Source organism: Cryptomeria japonica, chromosome 8 (assembly GCF_030272615.1).
Source record: "Cryptomeria japonica chromosome 8, Sugi_1.0, whole genome shotgun sequence".
Lineage (NCBI taxonomy): Eukaryota > Viridiplantae > Streptophyta > Pinopsida > Cupressales > Cupressaceae > Cryptomeria > Cryptomeria japonica.
Window position 1 is genome coordinate 210,918,268 of NC_081412.1, and position 26,391 is coordinate 210,944,658.

The window sequence follows — 26,391 nt, forward strand, 5'->3', positions numbered from 1 at the left end:
ACCACACCAGACCATCCCTACCCTTTTCCTTACTTGATTTGGTAATAGAAAGGTTTCATCTAGCATTAAATTCTTCTTTAGCTGCCAAACCATGACCAGTTCCATTTAAACATTCAAATACACCTCTATAGATTTTATCCACCACAACTTCAGGGTTAGCACTTTTATCCCTAAAAATCCTATTGTTACATTCCTTCCAGATGTTTCCGATAACATTAGGGAAAGTAAGTTTCCATAGCTCAACATTCTTAGGGTTGGAATTAGGACAATACCATTGCTACCAGGACTCCCCTAGAGAGTTCAGGAAAACCTAGCTTAACTTCCACCTACTAAAAATATTTTTCCAAATTTCCTGGTTGAAAGTACACTGGTAGTGAATATGACAAGCAGACTCCTCTTCCCTGCAACAAAGAGAACACCTGTTAGGAAAAACAAATCCAAGCTTTTGGAGGTTGTCAAGAGTCAACACCTTATTTTGGATAAAAATCCAAAAAAAGATATTAACTTCTTATTCAACACTTTAGCCCAAATAGGTCTTCCAGAAATTTGTTGTGGATAGCCACAACCAAAGACACAGAGTCATTCCCATCTGATGTCTCCCTCCAAATCAAACTATTCTCTTTATTGTCCCTCAAAAATTTATGAGAAAGAAAAATCTCAAGAAACTTTAATCCTGGACATTGTTGGCTGAACTCGGTCCATTTCTGATTTCTCCAATAGTCTCTAACCAAACCCCCATACCTATTTTTGAACCAATATTTCCAATCTTTAAGGATTGGAATTTCCTCTAAAGGTTTATCTAGAAGCCATCTGTCTTCCCAAAATCTTATACTTCTTCCATTCCCTAATTTCCACATTCTTCTAGCCACATTCTTCCAGCACCAGCCCAATTTTTAGCCGATTGAACTGCATTCCAAATTGCAGAACCTTCAATAGTAAAGGAGTTATCTAGAAATTCTTCCTCAGAGGGTTGCATATAAAGATATGTCTTTTTCTAGATTAAGTTCCATTCTCTTTCCCCCCCTTTCATTCTCTAGATTTGTTTTGCTAATAAGGCATTATTCATAGAGATAATATTCCTTAAACCCAACCCCCCATAAGCCTTAAGAGAATAGATTTTCTTCCAAGAAATAAGGGGAATTCTATTCTTGTCTTCCTCTCCCGACCAAAGAAACTTTTTTTGGATTCTTTCAATTGCCTCCGCAAACTTTCTAGGGATTTTAAATAGACTAAGAGCATAAATAGGCAAGTTTTGGAGAGTAGCTTTAAGCAGTGTAACCTTGCCTACTTGACTAAGGATAGCTCCTTTTTGACCAGCCAATTTAAAGTTGAATTTGTCAACCAGCTTCATCTAGAAATTGTTTGACAACTTAATACAAAGGGGAAGCCCCAAGTAAGTAGAGGGAAACTCAGCAATTTTACATCCAAGAATTCTTTCAATCCTTAATTGTCTTTGAACAGGGGTATTGATGAATAGCAATGAGCTCTTATCCCAATTAATTTTTTGGCCAGAAGCAGATTCATAAATATCCATAACATTCTTCATATTTCTTACTTCCCTAATAGTTGCTTCCCCCATAGTAATCAAATCATCAACAAACTGTTCATGAGTACAAGTTACATTGGAAGATGAAGGTTTCAGGCCTTTGAGATTACCTTCTTCAACATTTTCAATTATAAACCTACCCAAACTTTTAGCTAAAATAGTAAACAAGATAGGGAAAATGGGATCCCCCTATCTTAGACCTGTTGTGCTTTTGAAGAAACTAGAAGGAGATCCATTAACAATAATAGTAGAGGAGGGAGTTTCCATCAATTATGAGCAAAGTTGAATAAATATTTCCCCAAACCCAAAATCTTTCATAATTCTGAAAAGAAATTGCCAATTCACTCTATCATAGGCTTTAGACATATCTAGCTTTAGGAAAAAACCCTATTTTTTAGTAGCCATTAGAGTGAATATTTTCATGAACTGAAATAATAGATTCACTTAGATTCACTTACCTATTAGATTCAATGTTAGATTCACTTATTAACCAAAAATATCTAGAAACCATAGACTTACCTACAGGACCTGGTCCCATCATAGAGCTACACCATTGCACAATTGTTTTTGCATCTATTAACATTGCACCACCTTCGTACTTCAACTCCTCTTTGGTAAGATCTCTTTTCACACATGCTCCCGCACCATCACGCTCTCCCTTTCCATGCCTCGCCTCAAAGAAATTCCAAAAATGTTGCACACCACTTGTCACATGCACCCTAGTCAACCAGTAGAACATCCTTGCATTCTTGAATTGTGCAGTGCAATTGTCTGACCATATTAAGTGTTGGTTGTATCTTATATCTCTTTCCCATAAACTATCATAGAAGACTTTAAAGCATCCTTGCACAAACTCTGAGGAATGAGTATGATCATCGCTGATGCAGAAGTGATATTCTCTTATAACCTTTCTATCCTCCTCAGTGCTATCATGTGCATGCATGAATGCTATTGTTATCTAAAATTTCATTACCCATGTAATTTTAGCCAAAGGATGCATTTTTATCAAATGATTGCATTTACAAAAAGGTACATTGTAGTGTTAAAAAAGAAAAGGGGGGTATTTTCATTTGTATTGAACAATGATAGATTACAAATTGAGTTCATGCATTTGAAGCATATTTATATACACTGAATTTCTTAAAACCTCACACAAGCCGTGAGCTTAGCATTTCTATCTTTCCTACATATCCAAAACAGAAAAGGATAGAATCAAATAGTGAGTGTAAGGATAACAAGCCATTGCCTTGGGTTGCTTTGACTGGTTATTGGCTGTCCCGTTGCCCTTATGACTGTTTTCTCGATCTTCAAATTCTGAAAAACCCCTACTTTCCTACACAAAAGAGAAGAGGTGTTAGATCTAACAGATCTAAGCAATGAAAGATTATCCTACAATATATCATTTATCATATCCTATCTTATTTCTGTTTTGAAAGGGCGGGAAAGATAAAGACACAAATCACTGTTTCAGGAGAAAGAAATGTTTATGCTAATGTGTTTGTTTCATGTTCAGATGATTAGTTACTCTAATTGGCATGTGCCCCTAACCGAGGCTCCCTTCAAGTTTGAGCCCGACATACCTTTTAGAGTAACTAATCTCGGAATATCAAAGTGGAATGATGAAGAAACCAACTGAAGTATCAAAGGGACATGTTTGTTTTAAATATGAAACCTTTTACTTTACTATTCATGATATGCATGAAAAGAAAACATTAATGAATAAACTGTTTTAAGGGACATATTATTTCAATGTGAAACCTTACAGTATTTAAAAGGATCAATACCACATCATGAAGATAAACAATTCAATGCAACAGGTTGGTATAGAAACAGAGTATCTGAGTTTTTTTTAATGCATGATTCAAACAGTAAGCTTCAATGAAATCAGAATCAACTGGTAATGAAATGAGTGTCACGAGCCCGTGCTCAAACTTCATTTCTACATAAGATCAAAATGCACAGTCAGGAGACATGAGGTAGCAATGGCATTTTATGACTAATTGGAGCAAGGAAAATCTGCACTGTTATTCAATCTATGTTGAAGTTTGGGTGAAGCTTGTAAAATGAATACAGTTATTACAGCATACAGAAGACATGGGTACCTTCACAAACCAGTCACATTATCTTACCAAATGCAACTAACAGGTCTCCTAGTGAATCATTTCACATTTGCCAATGCACTCCCAGCATGTGCCAAAGTCGGAAATTTAACAAGGATAAAATGCAATCAAGATTGTGAACAAAACAAGCAGAGGAAGGCAAACTTGATCCAGTAGTTGGGAGGCAGCCACAAATTGAAAGAGTTACACAAATATTGGGATGCCACACAAAGAACAATCCTTGCCTTATTGGTGAGCCTGGAGTAGGAAAGACAGCTATTGCTGAGGGACTTGCTCAACGAATAGCTTCAGGAGATGTTCCAGAAACAATTGAGGGTAAAAAGGTTATTACTTTAGACATGGGGTTACTTGTTGCAGGTACCAAGTATCGTGGAGAGTTTGAGGAAAGACTGAAAAAAACTTATGGATGAAATCAAACAAAGTGATGAGATCATACTCTTCATAGATGAAGTCCAATACTTTAATTGGAGCAGGTGCAGCAGAAGGGGCAATTGATGCGGCCAATATCCTAAAACTAGCTCTCGCACGAGGTGAACTACAATGCATTGGGGCAACCACCTTGGATGAATACAGAAAACACATTGAAAAAGATCCTGCTCTAGAGAGAAGATTTCAACCCGTACAAGTACCAGAACCAACTGTAGATGAGATGATATAGATATTGGCAGGACTACGTGAACGATATGAACTTCATTATAAGCTTCATTACTCTGATGAGGCTTTAGAGTGTGCTGCCAAATTATCACATCAATACATCAGTGATCATTTTCTCCCTGACAAAGCAATTGATCTAGTTGATGAGGCTGGCTCTCGTGTGCACCTCCGCCATTCACAGCTTCCTGAAGAAGCAAAAGAACTTGGCAAAGAACTGAGGTAGGTTACAAAAGAGAAGAATGAAGCTGTTCGAGGCCAAGATTTTGAAAAGGCTGGAGAGCTACGGGATCATGAGATGGAACTGAGGGCACACCGTTTGCAGGAGTTGATCATGGTGGTGTTGCAATCACAATGAAGGTTCAGAAGTTGCTTTCAAGCATGAAGGAAATACATGTGGGAAATGGTGAACAAGATGAAGATAGAGATTTCTTTCAATTTCAGGAGTTAAATTCAAAGTGGCTTGCTTTATTAACATTGGAGAGGACCTGCCTATCTACTGTTGCGCTAGAAGACACCTCTGGTTCAGTTTGAAGAGTTGGGGGAAACTTCAAAGAAAGATTGCGGGAGTTGGGTGGACTTGATGCTGTTTGTGATGTTGCTATCAATTGTTTTGGTTTTTTAAAAGAGTTTCTGGAGGAGCACTTTTTGGATGCTGCCCTGAAATTAGCTAAAATGTCCAAAATGATTGAAAGTGTAAGAGTGTTGTTGAAATGCATGAAGGTGATGGAAAATGCAACTTTCTTAAGTGAGCAGAATCAGAAGCATTTGTTGGAGACAAACTTAAAGCTAAAAAGTAAAGGATTAGAACTCTCTTTCATCAACCTTGTGATTAGTTGCATCAGGACGTTGTCTGAACTGCTTGTGAAGCACAAATCACAAAGTTCAGTTTATGGGAGACACAGAAATTCTACTGTGCCTGAGAATGATGCACATGTTAGTCACAGTTCAAAATGCCATACAAAAACAATGAAAGAGTCTCAGATATCTTCCACTGTCACAGCTGTAGATGAAGACCTGAACATGCAGAAGTGAATCCCATGTTAGGCCAGATTGCTAAACTTATAATTTAGTAGGGTGCAAATTTGTGCCTTAACAGCTATGTGTACAAAAATTGTAACTTGTGTAGAGTAGTAATACATAGATTGTACTTCATTTTGTGGCTTTAGTATATAATTCTTAGCAAAATCAACGATAAAGACAATAGTGCCAAGGGGGAAAGTGTCCTTACACAACTTGAATTTCTCATCTAACCACCTAGCTCTATGTGTGAAACCTTACCCATAAGGACACTTTCCCCCTTGGCACTATTGTCTTTATCGTTGATTTTGCTAAAAAGTAAAGGATTAGAACTCTCTTTCATCAACCTTGTGATTAGTTGCATCAAGACGTTGTCTAAACTTCTTGTGAAGCACAAATCACAAAGTTCAGTTTATGGGAGACATAGAAATTCTACTGTGCCTGAGAATGATGCACATGTTAGTCACAGTTCAAAATGCCATACAAAAACAATGAAAGAGTCTCAGATATCTTCCACTATCACAGCTGTAGATGAAGACTTGAAAGAAAGCAAAAAAAGTTCCTTCTTCTTCAGCTCCTAATGGCATGCGAGGGAATCATAGAACAGGGAAGATTTCTAGTCTTCAGGATAACATTGTGAACTCCATAAATACTGAGAAGACACTTTCTACTTCATTATCATCTTGCAATGTACAAGCTACAAGTGCATGGCAATCTGTTAAGTCGGTAGATCAGAGAAGTGACTGCTCTGAAGACTTAGCAGATCCATTTATGTTCACTGATGAAGAGACAGCACTTATGAAAGTGAAACAGATTAATAGGCAAAAAAAATTAAAGGGGCTTCAAAGTTCAGATACCAAAGTGAATGCCAAATAAAATGGTGAGGCTGGTACTCACTGTTGTGATGGCAATTTGGACTTGGACATTGTCAAAGATTCAACTACTATGAAAGGGAAACAATTTAACAGACGAAACAAGCAAAATGTGGAAAAAAGACACAGCACGTTACTTTTCTGGTAAATGGTATGCGCAATATGTAAAAACAGACACACAGTAAGTTTCCTGGTAAATATGTATGCAAAATGTGGGAAAAACAGACACAGCGTAAAAACCCTCTTCAAACTTCCAACAACGGCATAACTAATCTCAAAATAAAGCAAGAAGGAGCCATTTTCATACCTGTAGAAAATACGATTTGCATTTAAAGAGAAGATTTGGAAAGCCCAGCATCCTTCATCAATGACTTCACAAAGCGATGGAAAAAATCAGAACATCAATGGCGGCACCAAAGGGTCTCAAACCCTCGAAGAACTTCTTTGTTGTTTTCATTTTGCAAAATGAGAAATATGCGATGGAGTGTAAAGCTTTTAGGGTAACAAAAGCCCTTTGTAATTTTTTATTTTCCCTCAAGTCCGCTGGGCTTTCCAAAATATACAAAGTAATAAAAATAAAATGTATTTGATAAAATAGATGTTTAATTTTCCATCGATATATCAAATATGTTTTATTTTTATTCTTTTTATATATTTTTGTTTTCTTCCTTGGTTAAAAGATGGTATCTTTTTGTAAAAGGTATTTAATTACAATACAATTATGAATTGTAATTAAATATTTTTATTCAAAATGTAAAAGGTGTATCCATATGCAAGAAGGAGACTAAGTCTTTTGACTTAGTTTTGAAGGATGAGTTGATTCAGGAGAGATAAGGCTCTCATTGAAGAAGTCTTTTCGGTTTGGAGACATAAGGAGAGCATATAGGAGCATGCATAACCACTTGGGAAATATTCAAAGGGAATTGAGATAATTTTGGAGACAAGGATGTTTTTATAGGAACATGAGGTTGTTTGAAATCAAATGGAGTGAATTTAGGGAGGTTGGAGCACTTTTAGGCAAAGGGTCGAAGTTGGACTTTTTCACCATTTTGGGGAGCTTTTATTACTTGGTTGAGCTTTTTGAGGCTGTTTCTAGTGGTCTTTTTGGTTGGTTATTCATTAAAGAAGACTTTTCCATGTTTGTAGCCCTTTTTGGTGTCTTCTAGACTCCTCTTTTTGAGGCACTTTTCTTGCATCCGACCCAATCAGTTGGAGTTTTTGTACTTAGTGCCTGGAGACATTTCATTTGGAGTTAGTTCAGATTTATGCAAGAACAATGTTTTCAGAGACAGTTTTCTTGTCCTTAGCATTTCTTTTGCACAAATTCTGTAACTCAGATTTGGAGATATTATATATGAAACAACATCTTTTGGAGTGATTTTTCTATGGAATCAAACCTTGTTATCCTTCCAATTTTTTGTGTACAAACATGATTGATGTAGCTAAATTTGTGAGTTATATTGCTCCTTGTTTACTTGTCTCAGTCAGTACTTTAATATAGGAAGGTGTATATGTTTGCAGGTCATAGTATGTGTTTAAAAGTTCAAAATTTTTGAGTGAAAAATTACTATTCCTCATTGGTTCATCTCAAGACCTTATTATGAAATACTTATGCAAACTTATAACAGGAAAGAAGTGTTTATCAATTAAAGTAGAATATTGTAGACTGAGATCAGTTTTTATCATTTATCTCTCACATTTTGGTGTATCACCAGGTTCTAGTTAAGTTTAGTTCAATTTTAAGTTTCCATTTCTGTAATTTCTTATCCTTTACCCTGCAAAGTTAGTCCAATATTAGAGAGTATTAGGTGATTATCCAATAGGAACCGGCCTAGGAACCAGAGGTTTCATTTCAAGTTGTGCATTGCCCACATGCAAAAGTGAATCCCATGTTAGGCTAGATTGCTAAACTTATAATTTAGTAGGGTGCAAATTTGTGCCTTAACAGCTATGTGTACAAAAATTGTAACTTGTGTAGAGTGGTAATACATAGATTGTACTTCATTTTGCGGCTTTAGTATATAATTCTCAACAAAATCAACGATAAAGACAATAGTGCCAAGGGGGAAAGTGTCCTTACACAACTTGAACTACACCAGTACTGAAATTCACAAAAGGATATGCAAAAAAGGATTGTGTGAAGGTATATGTGAGAATAAGTAGAGCTATACACATAGACATCATTTGAAGGTGAAGCAAGGTTTTGGTGAAAGCATATCAGAACTACACCAGTACTGAATCCAGCATATGAAGATGCTATTTTGAGCAGTACATCCTTATTGGATTTAACCATCCAATTGTAGTCAGTGTTACTCCTATTTTGTGTTTGAGTAGTGAGCTCTAGGCGCTTGGCCTTTCTGCATGTGAAGACCCCATTTGCATATAGTTACTATCTACAGAAGTATCATCTGATTATGGGTAAGGTTTCCCATGAGGGTTTTTCCCCTTACAGGGTTTCCACGTACAAATATTGGTGTTATGTGTTGTGGATGACTTTGTCTTTTTGTTTCATGCATGAATCCTTACCGATATTGCAATTAACTAATAAACTGTCTATCAGTATAAAAGACTGGTTTACCAGCATTGAACATCAAGTTGTTTTTAGTTTGAATTTATTAGACAACTGATTCACCCCCCCCCCCTTTTAGTTTCCTTCGGGACCTAACAATTGGTATCAGAGCCTAGTCCTCTTTTTTGCAAAAGTTTAACAACTTGAGGACATCCAATGTCTACTAACTATTTCAGGAAGGACAGTCCTAAACTTGATGAAACCAACTATGGCATATGGAAGATCAGAATGGAGACACATTTAAATTGCATTGGAAAGGATATTTGGGAAGTTACAAAGAATGGCTATACTGCTCCTACTCCTAGTCAACCTAATCCACCTACCTTGGGAAAAGATGAAGAAAATGATTGCAAAGCAAGAGAAGCACTTTTGAGCACATTAACAAATCAGAAAATCATGGGATTATCATATAGAACAACTGCTAAAGCTATTTGGGATCATTTGGAAACACTCAATGAAGGAGATTCCATAGTCAAAATTGCAAAACTTGAAAGCTTCCGAGTCAGGTATGAAAATCTGAAAATGGAAGAAGATGAAAGGATTTCTACTTTTATGGAAAGAGTTAATGAAGTTGTTTTGGGTATTAAATGTTGTGGAGGAACCTTAAGTGAAGATGAAATTATTTCAAAAGTTTTAAGAGGATTGCCACCAGATATAAAATGAAGGTTACTGCTATAAATGAGTTAAGAACAATGCCTAATACATAAGTAACTAGGGATACATTGATTGGAAAACTCTCTGCTTTTGAAATTGAGGAATTTGGTCATGTTGCTACTATAAAGACAAATTTAGCTTTTAAGGCATCAACATCATCTGCACCATCATTTGACAAATCTGATTGGAAAGCCTTTTATGCAAGAGAACTTTAGGAAAGAAGGAGAGAAAATGAAGAACTTGAAGAACTTGAAGCACTATTTGCAAGAAAAATGCCTAAAGGCCTAGTAGGAAGTAAGTATGAAGGTAAAGAATCCTTTAAATTCTTTAACTATAATAAGATTGGTCATATGGCTTCTAAATGCCCTGATAGACATGCTAGACTAAGAGAAGAAGCTAGAAGAACATACAAGCCTAACCCTGAATATCAGAGATACAGATTTAAGAAGAATAGAGACAAATCTTGTTATCTTGCTGATGAAGGAGTGACTAATGATTCTGATGAGGATCTGACAGACAATGGATGGGTTTTTTTTTCTATAACAGAAGACCAACCGACACCTACCATTCAACCAGTAGAGTAGGCCCTGGTAGCTAAAGTTGAAGTAAAGGATGAATGGATCATTGATTAAGGATGCTCATATCATATGACTGGACATAAAAGTAAATTCTTGAACCTTCAAGAATATAATGGAGGCTTAGTGAGATTTGGAGATGATAAAGCTTGTTTGGTCAAAGGTAAAGGTACAATATCTCTTGATGGTAAGCATAATACTGACAATGTTTACTATGTTGAAGGTTTAAAGCATGATCTTTTGAGTGTTGGTCAATTAGTTGAAAAAGGATTTCAGTTACAATACAAAAATGGAAAATGCAAAATCATGAATAGAACTAGTTTGGAAATTGCAACCGGTAATCAAACTAGAGGTAATATCTTTCATTTGAATAACAGTGAAAAGACATGCTTGATTGCACATATTGATGAAAGTTGGCTATGGCATAAGAGACTCTGTCATGTAAATTTTGATTGCATGGTAAAAATCAGTACTACTAAGGCAGTTAGGGATTTACCTAAAATTGTCAAACCTCACAATACAGTATGTAAGGAATGTCAATTTGGAGAACAAGTTAGAGCTACTTTTAAAAGTATTCCAGAAAAATCAAATAATGCTCTTGACTTAATCCATATTGATTTATATGGTCCAGCTAGAACTAAAAGTTTGCAAGGTGATAGATATTTCATGCTAATCATTGATGACTACTCTAGAATGTGTTGGGTCACTTTTCTCAAAGAAAAATCAGATGCACTTGGAAAGTTCAAACTGTTCAAAGCAATGGTATAGAATGAAACCGGTAAGAAAATCAAATGTTTGAGATCAGATCAAGAAGGAGAATTTACATCCAAGGAATTTAATACATTCTGTGAAGTGAATGGAATCAGAAGACAACTATCAGCACCCCATACACCACAACAGATTGGAGTTGTTGAAAGGAAAAACAGAACTATCTTGGATGTAGCAAGAAGTATGTTGTCAGAAGAAAATCTACCACATGTGTATTGGAGAGAGGCAGTAAGTACAACGGTCTATACATTCAACAAAGTTCACATCAAAGGTGAAACCAGTAAGACACCTCATGAACTATGGTTTGGTATTATTCCTACTCTTAAATATTTCAGAATATTTGGAAGTAAATGCTATATTAGAAGAGATGAGTATATTGGTAAATTTGATCCTAGAACTGATGAAGGAATATTTCTTAGTTATTCATCTAAGAGCAAGGCATATAGATGTTTTAACAAAAGATTGCAGAAAATTGTTGAAAGTACAAATGTGAAGATTGATGAACAATTCAGAGGAACTTCAAGGTACATAGACTCTAAATCGACAGCAGAGATTCTAACAAATGAACCTACATTGAATCCATTGATACAAAATGAAGATCCAGTTACACTGGTATCATCTGACAATTCCACAATAACAAAGAAACAATAGCAAATGAATACACCCCGGTATGTAAGACTGAATCACTCTGAAGAACAGATAATTGGAAACAAGAATAAAGGAGTTATGACAAGAGGAATATTGGCAAATGAGGAGGTATGTCTTATTTCTCAAATTGAACCATCATCAATTAGTGAGGCATGTGAAGATAAACACTAGATTAAAGCTATGGAAGAAGAATTAGAACAATTTGAGAAAAATAACACATGGACATTAGTTCCTTGGCCTAAAGACAAAAATGTGATTGGAACAAAGTGTGTATTCAGAAACAAACTTAATGAATATGGTAAGGTTATTAGAAATAAAGCAAGACTAGTGTGTAAGGGATATTCTCAGAAAGAAGGAATTGATTATAATGAAACCTTTGCACCGGTTGCTAGAATTGAGGTGGTTAGATTATTCTTAGCTTTTGCAAGACACAAGAACTATAAAGTATATCAAATAGATATTAAATATGCATTTCTGAATGGAGATCTTGGAAAAGAAGTTTACATTGAACAAGCTGATGGATATTATTTGACAGATAACAAAGATATGGTTTGTAGGTTAAGGAAAGCTTTGTATGGGTTGAAGCAAGCTCCAAGAGCTTGGTATGGAAGATTGGATAAGTATCTTTTGAAGATTGGTTTTTCTAAAGGTAATGCTAACAAAAACTTATTTTATAAAGTGACAAACGATGACATCTTGGTTATAGAAGTTTTGTTGATGATATAATCTTTGGAGGAGAAGATGGATTATGTAAAGAATTTTCTATTGAAATGCAGCATGAATTTGAAATGTCTATGAGTGGAAAGCTTTGAAGAAACCTTTCATAAAATTGTGTTTGAGATGTATCTAAATAGTTTTTTGGACATGGCTCATGATTACTAATTCCAATTCACCTTCTAACAACATCTCTTTGGTTGGGTGAAACCATTTTGTTGTCATGCCAATATTTCTCAATTAACATTCTTAGTGCATCAACAACAACCTTGTCCTTGTGTGGGAGTCTACCCTTGAATGCCCAAAGAGAATTATTGTTAGGATCCTCAATTTTCTCTCACCTCTCTAAGGCATAGTGTAATGTGGTTCTACTTATCCTTAATGACTTGCTTGTTTTGCTTAATAAACGATATTTTTTTATTTCCTTTCCCATTATGGTTGATGTGAGGACACGATGAGTAACATTAGCATCTTTAGTGCGTGATTTCGAACCAATGGCTTGGTATGCATCAAAAATATTTCTCACAATGGTTCTTTCATTATTAGTTTCGGATGTTCTTAACCCCAAAATTTTCATTGTCTCTCTAAATTTCAGATTTTTAATCATTTCAACAACTAATTGGCATCTTCCACTTTGATTTAAGTTTTCAAAATGGTTATTCCAAATTCTTCTAACTGTTCTTCTACAAGTTCTTTTGAAAATTTTATCATGCATTGGCTTCACAATATTTTCATCAATATATTTTAGGAACTTTGGTTTTCTATGAATTATTCGAAGAGGTGTTAAGATTGGTGCATGCTCTTCATTTTCATTAGGTGCATTATGTGCAATGATCACATCAAATTCAAATGGTATATCTTCTTCAATTTCATTAACATGTGCATTCACCGAATCATTTCAAATGGTGTATGTTCATTGCATTCATTAGGTGCATTCATCATATGTATTTGAATTGGTGTATGTTGATCATTTTGATTTGGTTCATTAATCATATCAATTTCAATTGTTGAATGTTCATCACTTTCATTAGGTGCATTAGATGACATACCTTCATGTAATCTCTTCATACGCTCCCTTTGTCTTTCCTTTGCTACCTCTCTTTGTTCATTTGTTCCTCTTATTCTTTCCTATTGTCCTACACATAAAATCATGATGACAATCCACAATCAAATAGCAAAAAAGCAACAAATGATCATCATTTTGTTACAATCTAAAGTAACAATAATAAAATAACTTTAAAAAAACCAAAATACAAGACAAATAAATCATGATTTCAAAGAAAAAAAACAACAAATGATCATGATTTTGTTATTATCTAAAGTAGAAATTATAAAATAAATTCAAAATTAATCATTCCAAAGCAAAAGTGACAAAAGAATATGAAAACCTGACTGTTACTGTCCCAGAAAATCATGTGCAAAAGTAGTGGGGCCTTAAACAACTTGCAAAGCTGGTTTTTAGGCCATTGGCACTAAAATATATAAAGATTTTCCCATAACCCGTACAGGTTATGGAAACCTTATATGTCAACATTCACAATTTCTCATAACCCATACGGGTTATGTAGAACTAGAAGTTTTGGCCTTAGTTCTACATAACCCATACGAGCTATGTAGAACTAGGAAAATGAGAGGGGGAGAGCGAGAGGGGGAGGGAGAGGGAGAGAGGGAGGGAGAAGGAGAGAGAAATATTGGGAAAAGGAGAGGGGGAGAGGGAGAGGGAGAGAGAGGGAGATATGGGAAAGGAGAGGGGGAGAGGGAGAGAAAGAGAGATTGGGAAAAGGAGAGGGGAGATGAAGAGAGGGAGGGAGAGGGAGGGAAAAGGAGAGGGGGAGAGGGAGAGAGGAAGGGAGAGGGAGAGGGAGAGAGAGGGAGATTGGGAAAAGAAGAGGGGAGAGAGAGAGAGAGAGAGAGAGAGAGAGAGAGAGAGAGAGAGAGAGAGAGAGAGAGAGAGAGAGAGAGAGAGAGAGAGTAGGGGATAGGAAGAGAGGGTTATTGGCAAAAGGAGTGAGAGAGAGGGAGAGGGAGAGAGGGAGATTGGGAAAAGGAGAGGGGGAGAGGGAGAGAGAGGGAGATTAGGAAAAAGGGGAGGGAGAGAGGGGGAGAGAGGGAGATTGGGAAAAGGAGAGGGAGGGAGAGAGAGAGAGAGAGAGAGAGAGAGAGAGAGAGAGAGAGAGAGAGAGAGAGAGAGAGGTAAGAGAGAATAGGGGATATGAAGATAGGGAGAATGGGAAAAGGAGAAGGGGAGAGAGAGAGAGAGAGAGAGAGAGAGAGAGAGAGAGAGAGAGAGAGATTGGGAAAAGGAGAGGGGGAAGGGGAGAGAGGGGGAGAGAGAGAGGAGAAATTGGGAGAGAGGGAGAGGGAGAGGGAAAGGGAGGGCAAAGATGGGGAGAATAGGATAAAGAGGGAAAGGGAGAGAGAGAGAGTATAGGAGAGAGAGAGAGGGAGAGAAAGAGAGATTTAAGTTAACGAAAGGGGGAGGGAGAGGGAGAGGGAGAGAAAGAGAGAGAAGGGGGAGAGGGTGAGAAAAGGATAGTATAATGTGTGTGTGTGTGTGTGTGTGTGTGTGTGTGTGTGTGTGTGTGTGTGTGTGTGAGAGAGAGAGAGAGAGAGAGAGAGAGAGAGAGAGAATGAGATAGGAAGAGAGAGTAGGAGGATGAGAGGGTGAGAGACATGAGGTAGAGAGAGAACAAGAAGGAGAAAAGGGTGAGAGAACTGAAAAAGAGAGAAGTATGAGGGAGGGAGAGATGAGATATAACTCAAGGAAGATAATTAGGGCTCAGAATAGACAAAGACAATGATGGGGAAAGTAAGATGAGAGAGAGAGGAAAAGAAGAGATACATGCATGTATACAAACATATATACATATATCTATATAAATATATGTATATATAACTATAGATATGCATATATACATACATAAAAACATATCATCTAGGTATGTCTAAAACATGTGTAGTAAATGCTAAGTTTACAAGCATACATTATTATGTCTTCATAACCCGTACGGGTTTTTTGAAACAAAAAAAAATGTTTTTAGTTCTTCATAACCCGTATGGGTTTTGTGAAACAAAAAAAAAAATTTCTAGTTTTACATAACCCGTACGGGTTATTTAGAACTGCAAATAGTACTTTTGGTTTTACAAAACCAATGCGGGTTTTGGGTTGGTGAGAGGGTTGGAAAACAACCCTAAGGCTTGCAAGCCCATTTTCCCCCCTTTTTTGTTCCTTTACACATTTTTTCATCCTCCACCATGATTTCTTGACTTCATCATCATCAGGTTTACAAGTGATCAAGTGGGTATCTCTAAAATTACCACCATAATCTCACACATCTTCTTAATTTTCTGACCATATAAATTTTTCTAGTTTTGGACAACATTAGCATAGTAAACTTTAATTTTCTTTATCAGTGTCTTGACAGTCCTCACAAACATGTCTACCATTTTTTTAATAACTATTGATATACTTGACCAAATTTAAAATAAATTATATATTATTGTTCTACACTAGATTCTATACACTTGTTTAAAAAAATTGCATTTTTTATTATTTTGATGCAAGTTATGCCCAACGTACGAACAGGTACAAAATTTTCAGGATGCGGTCACTTCTAAAAAACATAAAAAATAAAATACTCAACGGAAAATTACAAAAAATACACAACTTCTAGATCTCACTCTTATCTATCATCCTACCAAAGGGTTTTGCAAAATACTAAATCTAACTATATATTTTGTGCAATGCATGAAAATAGCTATGTTATATTTTTCTGAATAAATCAGGAACAGTTTTTCGTGCATGAAAGGTTTGACCCTCTTAATCTTATCCAATTTTTTAAAAAAATTAGTAGTTTAGAAACAAGATTTAGAGTACTACAGTTCTTATTATTTTCTCAACTCCTATTTTTGAGTCCATGACCTTAAAATAGCTCTTTGAAGTTCAGGTTTACCTATTTTCAGAACAAAAGTGGCCACTTATACCCCCCTTTTTGTTCACCATTTTGGTGCACTTACACTCTTTGGGTTTTCCACATATAAAAATTTGTGTCAAGTGTTGAATATTTTTGTGGTTATGATCTTATTTGTTGATTTGATTAACTTCTGATAAGGCATGAAAACTAGAAGCATTGAGAGATGAATATGTTGAGATATCATTAAGCATTGTTGATGTTTACAAGATTGGAGTTGTTTAGTGTAAAGTTGCCATAACACTCAAACCTGTTAATGTCAAGTATTCTTATGAATATTGATCTTGACTATGATATGTTTACTTTGTGTGATTGAATTTGAGTTTGGGAACTTTGTATCAGTTTTTCAGTATACTGATTCACCCCCCCTCTCAGTATTCTACTGGATACTTATTCTTTCATCATACCATTTAATCATAGGTGATCGGATTGGGTTTATGTAAGAGGTCAAAGTCCTTTGGTATTGAGCTTCACTAAGACTATAATCAAGCATGGTAGATGCTATCATTAGTAGTTCATTTTTCTAGATTGTTGTCCAATTATATTGAGGTGGTTATAACCTCTCTGTAGTCAGTGAGACTCCTTTGTAATGAGCAATACTCTTTAAGAAGTGTGCCTTCCTATATGTATAGGCCCCTTGTTGAATCACATACTTTCTACATAAGTATTATCTGACTGTGGGTAGGCTTCCCATCGTGGTTTTTTCCTTTACCTAGTTTTCCACGTACAAATCATGGTGTTATGTGGTATGGTTGCATTGTGTTAATTCTTTATTTCATTCTTAAGTTTTATTTATTACCGGTATCTATTTCTTCTAAACCAATATTCAATGTTTATTTGCTCCGGTTAAAGGTTATAAAGTGGTTTTATTAATATAATTTGTTGACAACTAATTCACCTCCCCCCCTCTTAGTTGTCCACTGGTTATTCTAACAATGGCTACTGGTATAAGAAATATTTATGCAACACTGTCATGGAGGAATATAGGATGAGATATCTTTGATATCACCTTGTGTTGCAAAACATCAGGAAGGTAAGGAAGCGAATTTCATTTAAAGGAATGACCACTTGAGTCACCAGTACACAAGTTAGTGTTTGACATGTGTGGATGAAATGGACAAATTATTGGTATAGTGTATCATCGTTATGGAGAGGATGTTAATTGATAAGTGAAGTGTTGACAATGAGCAAGATGCTTGGATGTTAACTAGCAGAACTCCCACCAGATGAAGAAACTATCACAGGTTAAGAGATAAGTTGACAGTGTATGATGCTTCTATGAGCAAGTTGACATATGGAAAGATACTAGGACATACATCAAGATGAATATGTGTCCTCCCTATTGGGATCTAAGAACACTGAGAGGGGGGGATGAATCAGCGTTCTAGCAAAATCAACAATTGTTAACTTTCTAAACCATGCATGTATGTACCGCTAAACAAATAATCATATAACAAGAAGAAAATAAACCATCCACATAAATGAACACCATAACACATAGAATTTATATGTGGAAAACCTCAATGAGGAAAAACCACAGTGGGATTTATGACCCACAATATCAGTTCACTGGCCATATGAAAAGATATTATATAAAATAGGGGCTTGCACTTGCAGGAAGGCACACTGCCTAGAGCATACTGCTCATCACTAAAGAGCCTCACTGACTACAAGCTTTCTGCCAAAGTAAGTTACTGAAAATAAACTTAATAATGCATCTTCTATGCCAGATAGAGTTTCAGTTCTGGTTCTGCTTTGTACCAGTTCACAAACTTGAACTAATACTAGTATTACTTCTCCAAGAATGCTTTCCAAGCTATCTATAGATCATTGCATGATATAATGTTAGCATACAAAAAATGATCTCCATATATATATATATATATATATATATATATATATATATATATATATATATATATATATATATATATATATATATATATATATATATATATATATATCGCATCTCATAGTTCTGCTATACCTATATATGTCTATCTCTATCACAGTATCATCATCTCCACATCTTTTAAATTGACCTAGTAGACTAACTTATATACCTATTACACATGATATGCCTTATGTCGACTTACAATGGATTTACAAAAGATATTCAATGTCGGCCTTGACAATAATTACAAAATGATTTACTAAATAAATCTTTCTTTATGTCGGCTTCCTTGAAGTATTGATGTCGATGCCAGTGTAGGCCCGAATGCTTCCAATGTCGGTATATGCCTCCTAGTGCCGGTTTGTGACTTCCATCAAATCTTGTTGCCATCAATGACAACAAAATGAATCCAATGAGTTTCAATTTCCAACAATATCCCCCTTTGGCATTAATGGTAACACTCATGTGAAAAATAGACTTCCTGTGGGTGTGCTCCCCCTGAGCAATACACTCAATATACTCCATCTGATAATATTTTTTTTGATATTTTTCACATATGTACATACTCCCTCTTAGACATTAATTCCAAAGACAGGTGAAAGAATAAAAAAAGTGAAAGAATACTGTTAGTGTCACTTGAGCTTAGTCATCTTCAGGATTTATGGGTATGCCTTTTATAGAAACTAAAGATACATGTCCCAGCCTGATTTGAAAGTATTAGATACTGATGCAAGTCCACTAAGTAAGTGGGAAAATGATTCCTTCTCCTAGGTATCTACCAGTGTGGGTTTTGCTATCATATACATGCATTCTTTCTTGTGAACACCCAATGAATCAAGTCTAGGGCTTACCAATCCTCTTAAATTTCTTGCTCTCCTTATTATTTTATATTTCTCCTTCTCAAAAGAAAAACCTTGGTTCTCCAAGAACAATTTTTTTCCATCAACAGATGTAGTTAGTGTAGTCAATCCATCAAAGGAGTTAGCAATATTAGCCATTTTTTCATAGAACTCTTTCAATTCTACTATCTACATTAGCTGCAAGATTTCCTAAATTACAACATACTCTACAAATATTAGTACATTGTTTTAAAAAAAATTCAATGGGAATAAGTTTGTCTTCTATTTTCTTCTTCTCACTTCCTATGAGTTGATAAAAAACTGCTCTTTTAGCTGCAGAGAAACTATCCAAAGCCTGATAGTCTACAATCTATCTCAAAGATTGATAATTATTTGATATATACTCTATTAAAGTCTTGAGCTTACCAAAAGGGTTTTCTCCATCCTCAATCTGACAGTCAGGCATTATTTTGTGTAGTATAGAGACTGATTGATGAATTAACCCTTTGTCTATAGTTCCTTCCTTTAGCAATTTCTGAGTGGCCATCATCATTAATTATGTTGGACTTAACTCAGAGATTGATTTCTTCTCGACCTGAGAAGTATCAATTGCCAAAACTCTTGTTGTGGAATCAATTTTACCTGCTGGTATGGACTCAGTTGACTTTATCTTGTCCATCTCAACCTCTTTTGCACTGGTGGCTTAGCCACTTGGTGCAGTATTGGTTACAGTTGGTGGAGTATCATCCACAGTGTTTCTATTTCCCTATACATTCTCTTACTCAAAATTGGTCTATGTCGGTACATACTATACACTCTATTTAACTGTCAGTTGTGGTTGTTCCAAAATTGCAGTTGAACTGCCCAAAATACCCTTTCCTTTTGATTTGTTAGGAATGGTGGGGGATGTTGCCTTTGCAAATTCTTCTTGAGATTTGAGAAAGTCTGGGTTTTTCAGAAAGAATTTTGTCCATCCCTTACTTGTCTCATTTATCACCTCATTTAATCTTCCCATCATAAGGCTTATCTATCTGTTTTTACTACTGAAAATTGTCCTATTAGCAGTATCTATATATCTTTTCATCTCTTCATTATTTATAGTACCACATTTTTCTAAAAGTGCAAATTCCTTGATTTCCTTATCCCTATTAATAGCAACAAGTCTTCTAGCCTCAAGTTTATTATATAGGGATAAAGGTGTCTCCTTTAAAATTTCAACTAAGGCTTTCTTATAGATGTCTATATATAGTAAAATAGCCTCTTCTAACTCATTTTTCTCTTTTTCTTCAAAATCTTCATAATACTTTGATATATTCTTTAATATTCCATCTTTTGTAGCTTTATCAATAATATCAGCACAGGTCATTGTTGCCTTACCAGTTTTAGTATCATCACCCTTCTGCTTTTTGCTTGTGGATGCTGGTGTGACTAGTTTCCTCTTCTGTGTAGGCTTTCTTATTGGTGGCGGACATGTAGTAGGTTGAGTTGCCTTGCTGACAAGTATCCTCCTAGTTTTCACCTTTTGTTTCTCTATCGATAGTTTTACCACATTTTTCCTTTGCACACTTCTGAAAGCCAGAGGTTCATTATCCTCAGGATCAGAATCATAAGTGATAGGCGAAATGTGAATTTGTGGCTTCTTCACTTCTTCAGTAGCAACCTCATTCAGTTTGACTGTCTATTTAGATTTAGAGCCCAGCTAAGTGTCTATCTTATGCAACACATCTTGTACATATGCAGACATCTTCTCTATTTTCTTTTCTCTTCTCTTCCTATTAAAGCTTCTTTTTACTTCAAGATCCTTCTCTCCTACTATACCAAAGTGTTATGTCTTATCATCTAATGGGGCATCTAACAACATATTTGCATAAAGCTCAAAAATGCTATCATCTACCTCATATCCAAGCTCAGTAATCCATATTTGCCTAGGTTCAACTCCTTCCATGAGAGTTTCATTAGTTTTCACCATGAAACATATGTCAATGGAATACTTCTCCACAATATTCTTTGAAATTATCTCCCTTTTCCTCATGTTTTCTTGAAAAGTCTTAAAATACCCCCAAAGTTTCTCATCTTTGCTGGTACCAAGACTGGTGATAGCTATCTTGATCTACATACCTACTGGTATGTCATGAGCCCATTGCTTCTTTCCTAAATCGGGTAGCTCATTGAGAAAATAAAGCATTAAACAAAAAATTAAGTTTCCATATCTAAAGGTGGCTTTCTTGGTTCCTTTGATCTTAGTAAGGTTTAGCATTAATTCACTCCTCATCCATTCACATAAGTCACACTTCACATTATTCTATAGCATCTGATATGTGGCATGAATGCATGAACTTGCAACCAAATTCAATCGGTTGGATTGAGTTACCTTATATCCTATGATCATGCTTGAAAAATTTATGTCTGTGTTGGTTATTGTGCTTATCCTCATTGATCTGCTATCCGATGTAGCACCAATGAGTTTTTCGACCTCTGTGTTGGAATTTTTCTTACCAGGTTCTTGTCCAACCCTAAGTAAGTCAATGATAGCATGAAAATCCTCCTTCATGATCATGTAAGGTCTTTCTAGCCAAATGAATTCATTGTGAACCCTACTCAGAATGTATCTGATCACCTCATCCTCGAATTCTGGTATGTACAGAATACCGGTTAACCCTAGATCCTCAATTGTCTTGAATTCTCCTTTGATCATTTTGGTGTCTTCCAGAATCATTGATCAATACATGCTTTTAATTTCTTTGGTGCCCAAATCCTTAAGAGTGCAGTGAATGTATGCCCTCACATCTTCAACATACATTACTCTGTCAGGAACCCTAGAAAATGCTCCCATAGAGTCTTCCTTCTTGGCAATTTTGGGAACCTCTTTAAAGAATGGCCTTAACCTATCCTTGACTTTGACAATGGTAGGATTCACAATAAAAGTAGGTGCTCAAGATCCAGATGCCATGTTGGAAAATACCTGAGAGTGAATGTTGGTGGATGATTGAGTGCTTCAAATAATTGCTCAAAATCCTTTCTCAATACTTTTCTCACTCTTAATTCACCTTAACTTCATTGTGAATGCTTGAATGCTCAGTGAGTGAAAATGAATTCACTTACCCTCTTTTATTAGTGAAAAAACCTTAACTTTCTGTAATTAATGTTTAACCAACAACCCTACGGATGTCGGTTTCATAGTTATGTGTCAGGGTAACCTTCATCGATGATGAACACATTTCTCTAGATCTCTTTCTAGATCTCCTTAGATCTCTTCCAAGGTAATATACAAAATTTAGTAGTGTCTTTTCCAACCCCTAAGGCTTATGCCTCAGTTACTGGTGGAATTTCCTATCAGTGGAGGAATACCCTGTTCTACCAGTGGATTTGTTAGTATAGATCCATCTCCACTTTGTTCTTCAAATTTTCTAACCCATCTCTTGGTGTGATCTTGTTGTATTTCATCTACCTTCTATTTTCCTTTCTCATTATTAACCGGTTGAGTCTTGCTTTTTCAATACTTACCAATATGACCTATTTTGTTGCATGCATAACATGTAACATTGTTCTTCTAGATTGCTTTGACATATCCGATATTATTATTTATTGACCTACAATAATTAGCAAAATGTCCAAAATTTCCACATGCATGACATTTAACATTCATTCTACAATCCAATAATCTATGACCATATTTATTGCAGTTTGTGCATTGACCGGGAACAAAATTGTAGTTTTGATTTTCCTTATTTCTACATTGTTTAGCCATATGCCTAAATTTATAAGCATTATATTTCCTCATCAGTTTCCTCTATTCTGATGAGTTCTACATATCGATTGACTGATATTCATTAGTAGTACGTAAGCTTTCACCTTGTATAAATCCAAGTCCTCTAGAATAATCAATTTGTCTTTATTTTTTCAGTAAGTCATCCAATTGTGCAACATTGATCCTAATTTTTCTTTATACTCACTTGCAGTAGTCATATCATCTCTCAGAGTAGTTACTTGTCTTTCAAGTTCTTGTTCATTATTCTGGGAGTGTGCCAAATCTTTCCTCAACAGATTATTCTCATGAGTAAATCTTTCGCATACATCAAACTTGTTCTTCAAATATAAAACATGATTATCTTCCTTCTTTTTGTCCTTAATATCTTTTGATAACCTCATGGTCGGATCTTGCATTTCATTCTTCATGAGCATGTTTGCTTGACTTATTTTCTGACATTGCTCCTTAAGAGCATTCTTCTCCTCATCATCCAGTTGTTGCAGAAGTTTTTTTCTCTTGGCTTGAGTAGATGATAACCTTTATTACAGGATAAGAATGAATTCATTTGTATAATTCAATTCTTCTTGCAATTTCAAGTTCTTCATCCTTTCAGCATCATAATCCTCAAGAGCCATCTCAAGTTTCTTCTCCATAGCCATGTTCAAATATTTTGGTTTCAGGATCTTCCTCAAGTTGTTAAACTTCTTGCGAGGTACCAAGCTTTGATACCAATTGTTGGGATCTGAGAACACTAAGTGGGGGGGGGGGGGTGAATCAGTGTCCTAGTAGAATCAGCAATTGTTAACTTTCTAAACCATGCATGTATGTACCGGTAAACAAATAAGCATATAACAAGAAGCAAATAAAACATTCACATAAATCAACACCATAACACACAAAATTTATATGTGGATAACCTCAATGAGGAAAAACCACGGTGGGATTTGTGACCCACAATATCAGTTCACTACCATATGAAAAGATATTACAAAAAATAGGGGCCTGCACTTGCAGGAAGGCACATTGTCTAGAGCATACTACTCATCACTAAAGAGCCTCACTGATTACAAGCCTTCTACCAAAGTAAATTACTGAAAATAAACTCAAGAATGCATCTGCTATGCCAGATAGAGTTCCGGTTCTGGTTTTTCTCTATACTAGTTCATAAACTTGAACTAATACTGGTATTACTTCTCCTCCAAGAATGATTTCCAAGCTATATGTAGATCATTGCATGATATAATGTTCGCATACAAAAATAATTTGCACATATATATATATATATATATATATATATATATATATATATATATATTTATATATATATATATATATATATATATATATATATATATATATATATATATATATATAGTTTGCATCTCACAGTTGTACTATACCTATATATATCTATCTATATCACAATACCATCATCTCCACATCTTTTAAATTGACCTAGTAGACTGACTTACATACCTATTACACATGATATGCCTTATGTCATCTTATAATGCATTTACAAAATATATTCAATGTCGGCCTCAACAATAATTACAAAATGATTTATTAAATAAATCTTCCTTGATGTCGGCTTCCTTGAAGTATTGATGTCGATGCCGGTGTAAACCTAAATGCTTCTAATGTCAATGTTGACTGGTATATGCCTCCTATTGCTGGTTTGTGACTTCCCTCAGATCTTGTTGCCATCAATGAAAATAAAATAAATCCAAAGAGTGTCAACTTCCAACACTCCCCTTGGTGAAGTCACACTTGTACTGGCAGAATCATACCCTGAGATAGGCAGGTGATTGAATGAGGAGACTGGATGAACAAGTGGAAGATGAGGAAGCCTCCAGAGCATGAGATCACAAATGCACACTAGATAAGCAAGTGAAAACAAGGTGTGCTATTGGGATAGTGAAAGAAGAATGAGGAGTTGAGATGGTGTGTTTGTCATTTTGACAAACAAGTTGAGAGGAGAAGTAGTTAGATGAAAAAGGATGCTAGTGAGTCTATAGGAACATATATGGTGATACCGGGATGTAGATGAAGGTTGGTGCAGAACAGTTGGAGGTTGATGACTTGGTGTCATCAATATGTCTCACCGGAAAGAAGGAATGTATGTTGTCTATTGACAGACACATCTACCGAGATATGCATTCAGAAATGATTTTTGTACCAGAGGCTTTATTTGAGGTCTGTTAGTATTTCCCAGTTTTGGGTTTGATTGGTTTTGATGCATTTTGATAGTTTTGAGTATATTTATTTTTCTATGCATTGTGAGTATTTTAGACTCTCTTCCATGTGGATAGGCCATGGATGATTGAGATATTTTCTATGTTATTTTGGACCAGCAAGTGATTAGGCCTTGTTGTGATATTAATCTTTATTTGATGTTAGCATTTCATGGCTTGATGTGCCTTTGTTATTGCTAGCCAAGAGGCTCATTTTGCTATATTGATGTTGTATATGTTGTTGTAGCCCTGTTCATGTTCTAAGGGTATATGTGAAAGTTGCTGGCTACTTTGAGTATTATTTTCATGTAATTATGTTGGTAGAGCCTCTTGTGATTTATTGTTGGGCCATGTTAGGAGGAGTGGGCTTCCTTGTGATGATTAGGGTCATGAGAGATAGACTTGCATGAGGTTCCTTGTAAGGATGCATGAAGTCTAGACCACCAGGGCACATTGGAGTTTTCCATGATTTGTAAAAAATTGATAACCTAATAATTGATGGGTTGGGTAGCTAGATTAATTAATAAGATGATAAATTGATTCGTGTCTCATGACTTAGTCCTAGGGAGGATGTTTTAGGATAAGCATGAGAAGGCCATGAAGATGGTAAGCTAATATCCCTTAGTCTCTCATAGGTTGAGATGGCTCCACATGTCCACCAGGCTAGTGCCTTGTGTTATTATGTTATTATGTTATGAGGATAGCATGCGATGACACTCCACTCCTACATGTGTTTCCCCTTATTGATTTATGATTATCCATATTGGATGCATTTATGTCTTGATGATTTTTATGCCTCTGGGAGTTCATTCTTGTTGTAAGTGTGAGTTCTTGCTTGAGAGTCCTTGTGTGGTTAGTCTCCTTGGTTATAGGTGCCAGCTTAGTTTTAAAGTGTGTGTTGGGACCTTGTGTCATGTCCTAGCACGGGGGGTGGTTCCTTTGGTTCCAAATGGTCGGGTGGTTGGTGCTTTTTAGCCATTGGGATGTTCTCTTGGATTCATCTTCTTGCATGGATGTGGATTCTTCTTCATGATGCACTATGCATGTACCTTGTAGCAGATTTATGTAATGGATAAGATGGAATGTATGTAATGTTATATCTTTGTATATGGTAGATGAAATATTTAGTAGAAGGAGCTATGCTCATAATGTATTTAATGTACTTATAAATGCAAGATGAATTGTAGTTGGAGATTATAATTTAGAGACATTGCATTTGCACTATTGTAGAGATGTGATTTTATGAATCATGGAAATAAAGTGGATAGAATGGAATTGCATTATGGATTAGTTTTATTATTTCATGGAATGTTTAGAGGCTAGTTATAATGTTAAATAATCTTGAAGGAAGAATATTTATAGATTAATAAGTGAATATATTAGAAAATGTTAATTGGATCTAGTAAATAGGAATGATTCACATAGATGCATTGGTAGAAAGGAAATTATGCATATCATGAGGAAAAAGTAATGTTGTAGGTTGCATATCTTATGGTTAAAGAATTAGAATATGATACATTAATGAAGGTGAAATATACCTATCATGTGTGTGTAGTATGTTATGGTGG

At 35.5% G+C, this 26,391-nt stretch overlaps 1 protein-coding gene across 1 annotated transcript; it reads left to right on the forward strand.

The window, feature by feature from the left end:
- The first annotated feature begins 3,609 nt into the window (after positions 1-3,609).
- LOC131857605 (uncharacterized) lies at positions 3,610-5,352 on the forward strand. The gene is made up of 5 exons (XM_059210294.1): positions 3,610-3,691; positions 3,799-4,023; positions 4,140-4,196; positions 4,335-4,539; positions 4,854-5,352. The coding sequence occupies exons 1-5, from the start codon at positions 3,610-3,612 to the stop codon at positions 5,350-5,352; spliced, it is 1,068 nt and encodes a 355-aa protein (XP_059066277.1).
- Positions 5,353-26,391: the final 21,039 nt, after the last annotated feature.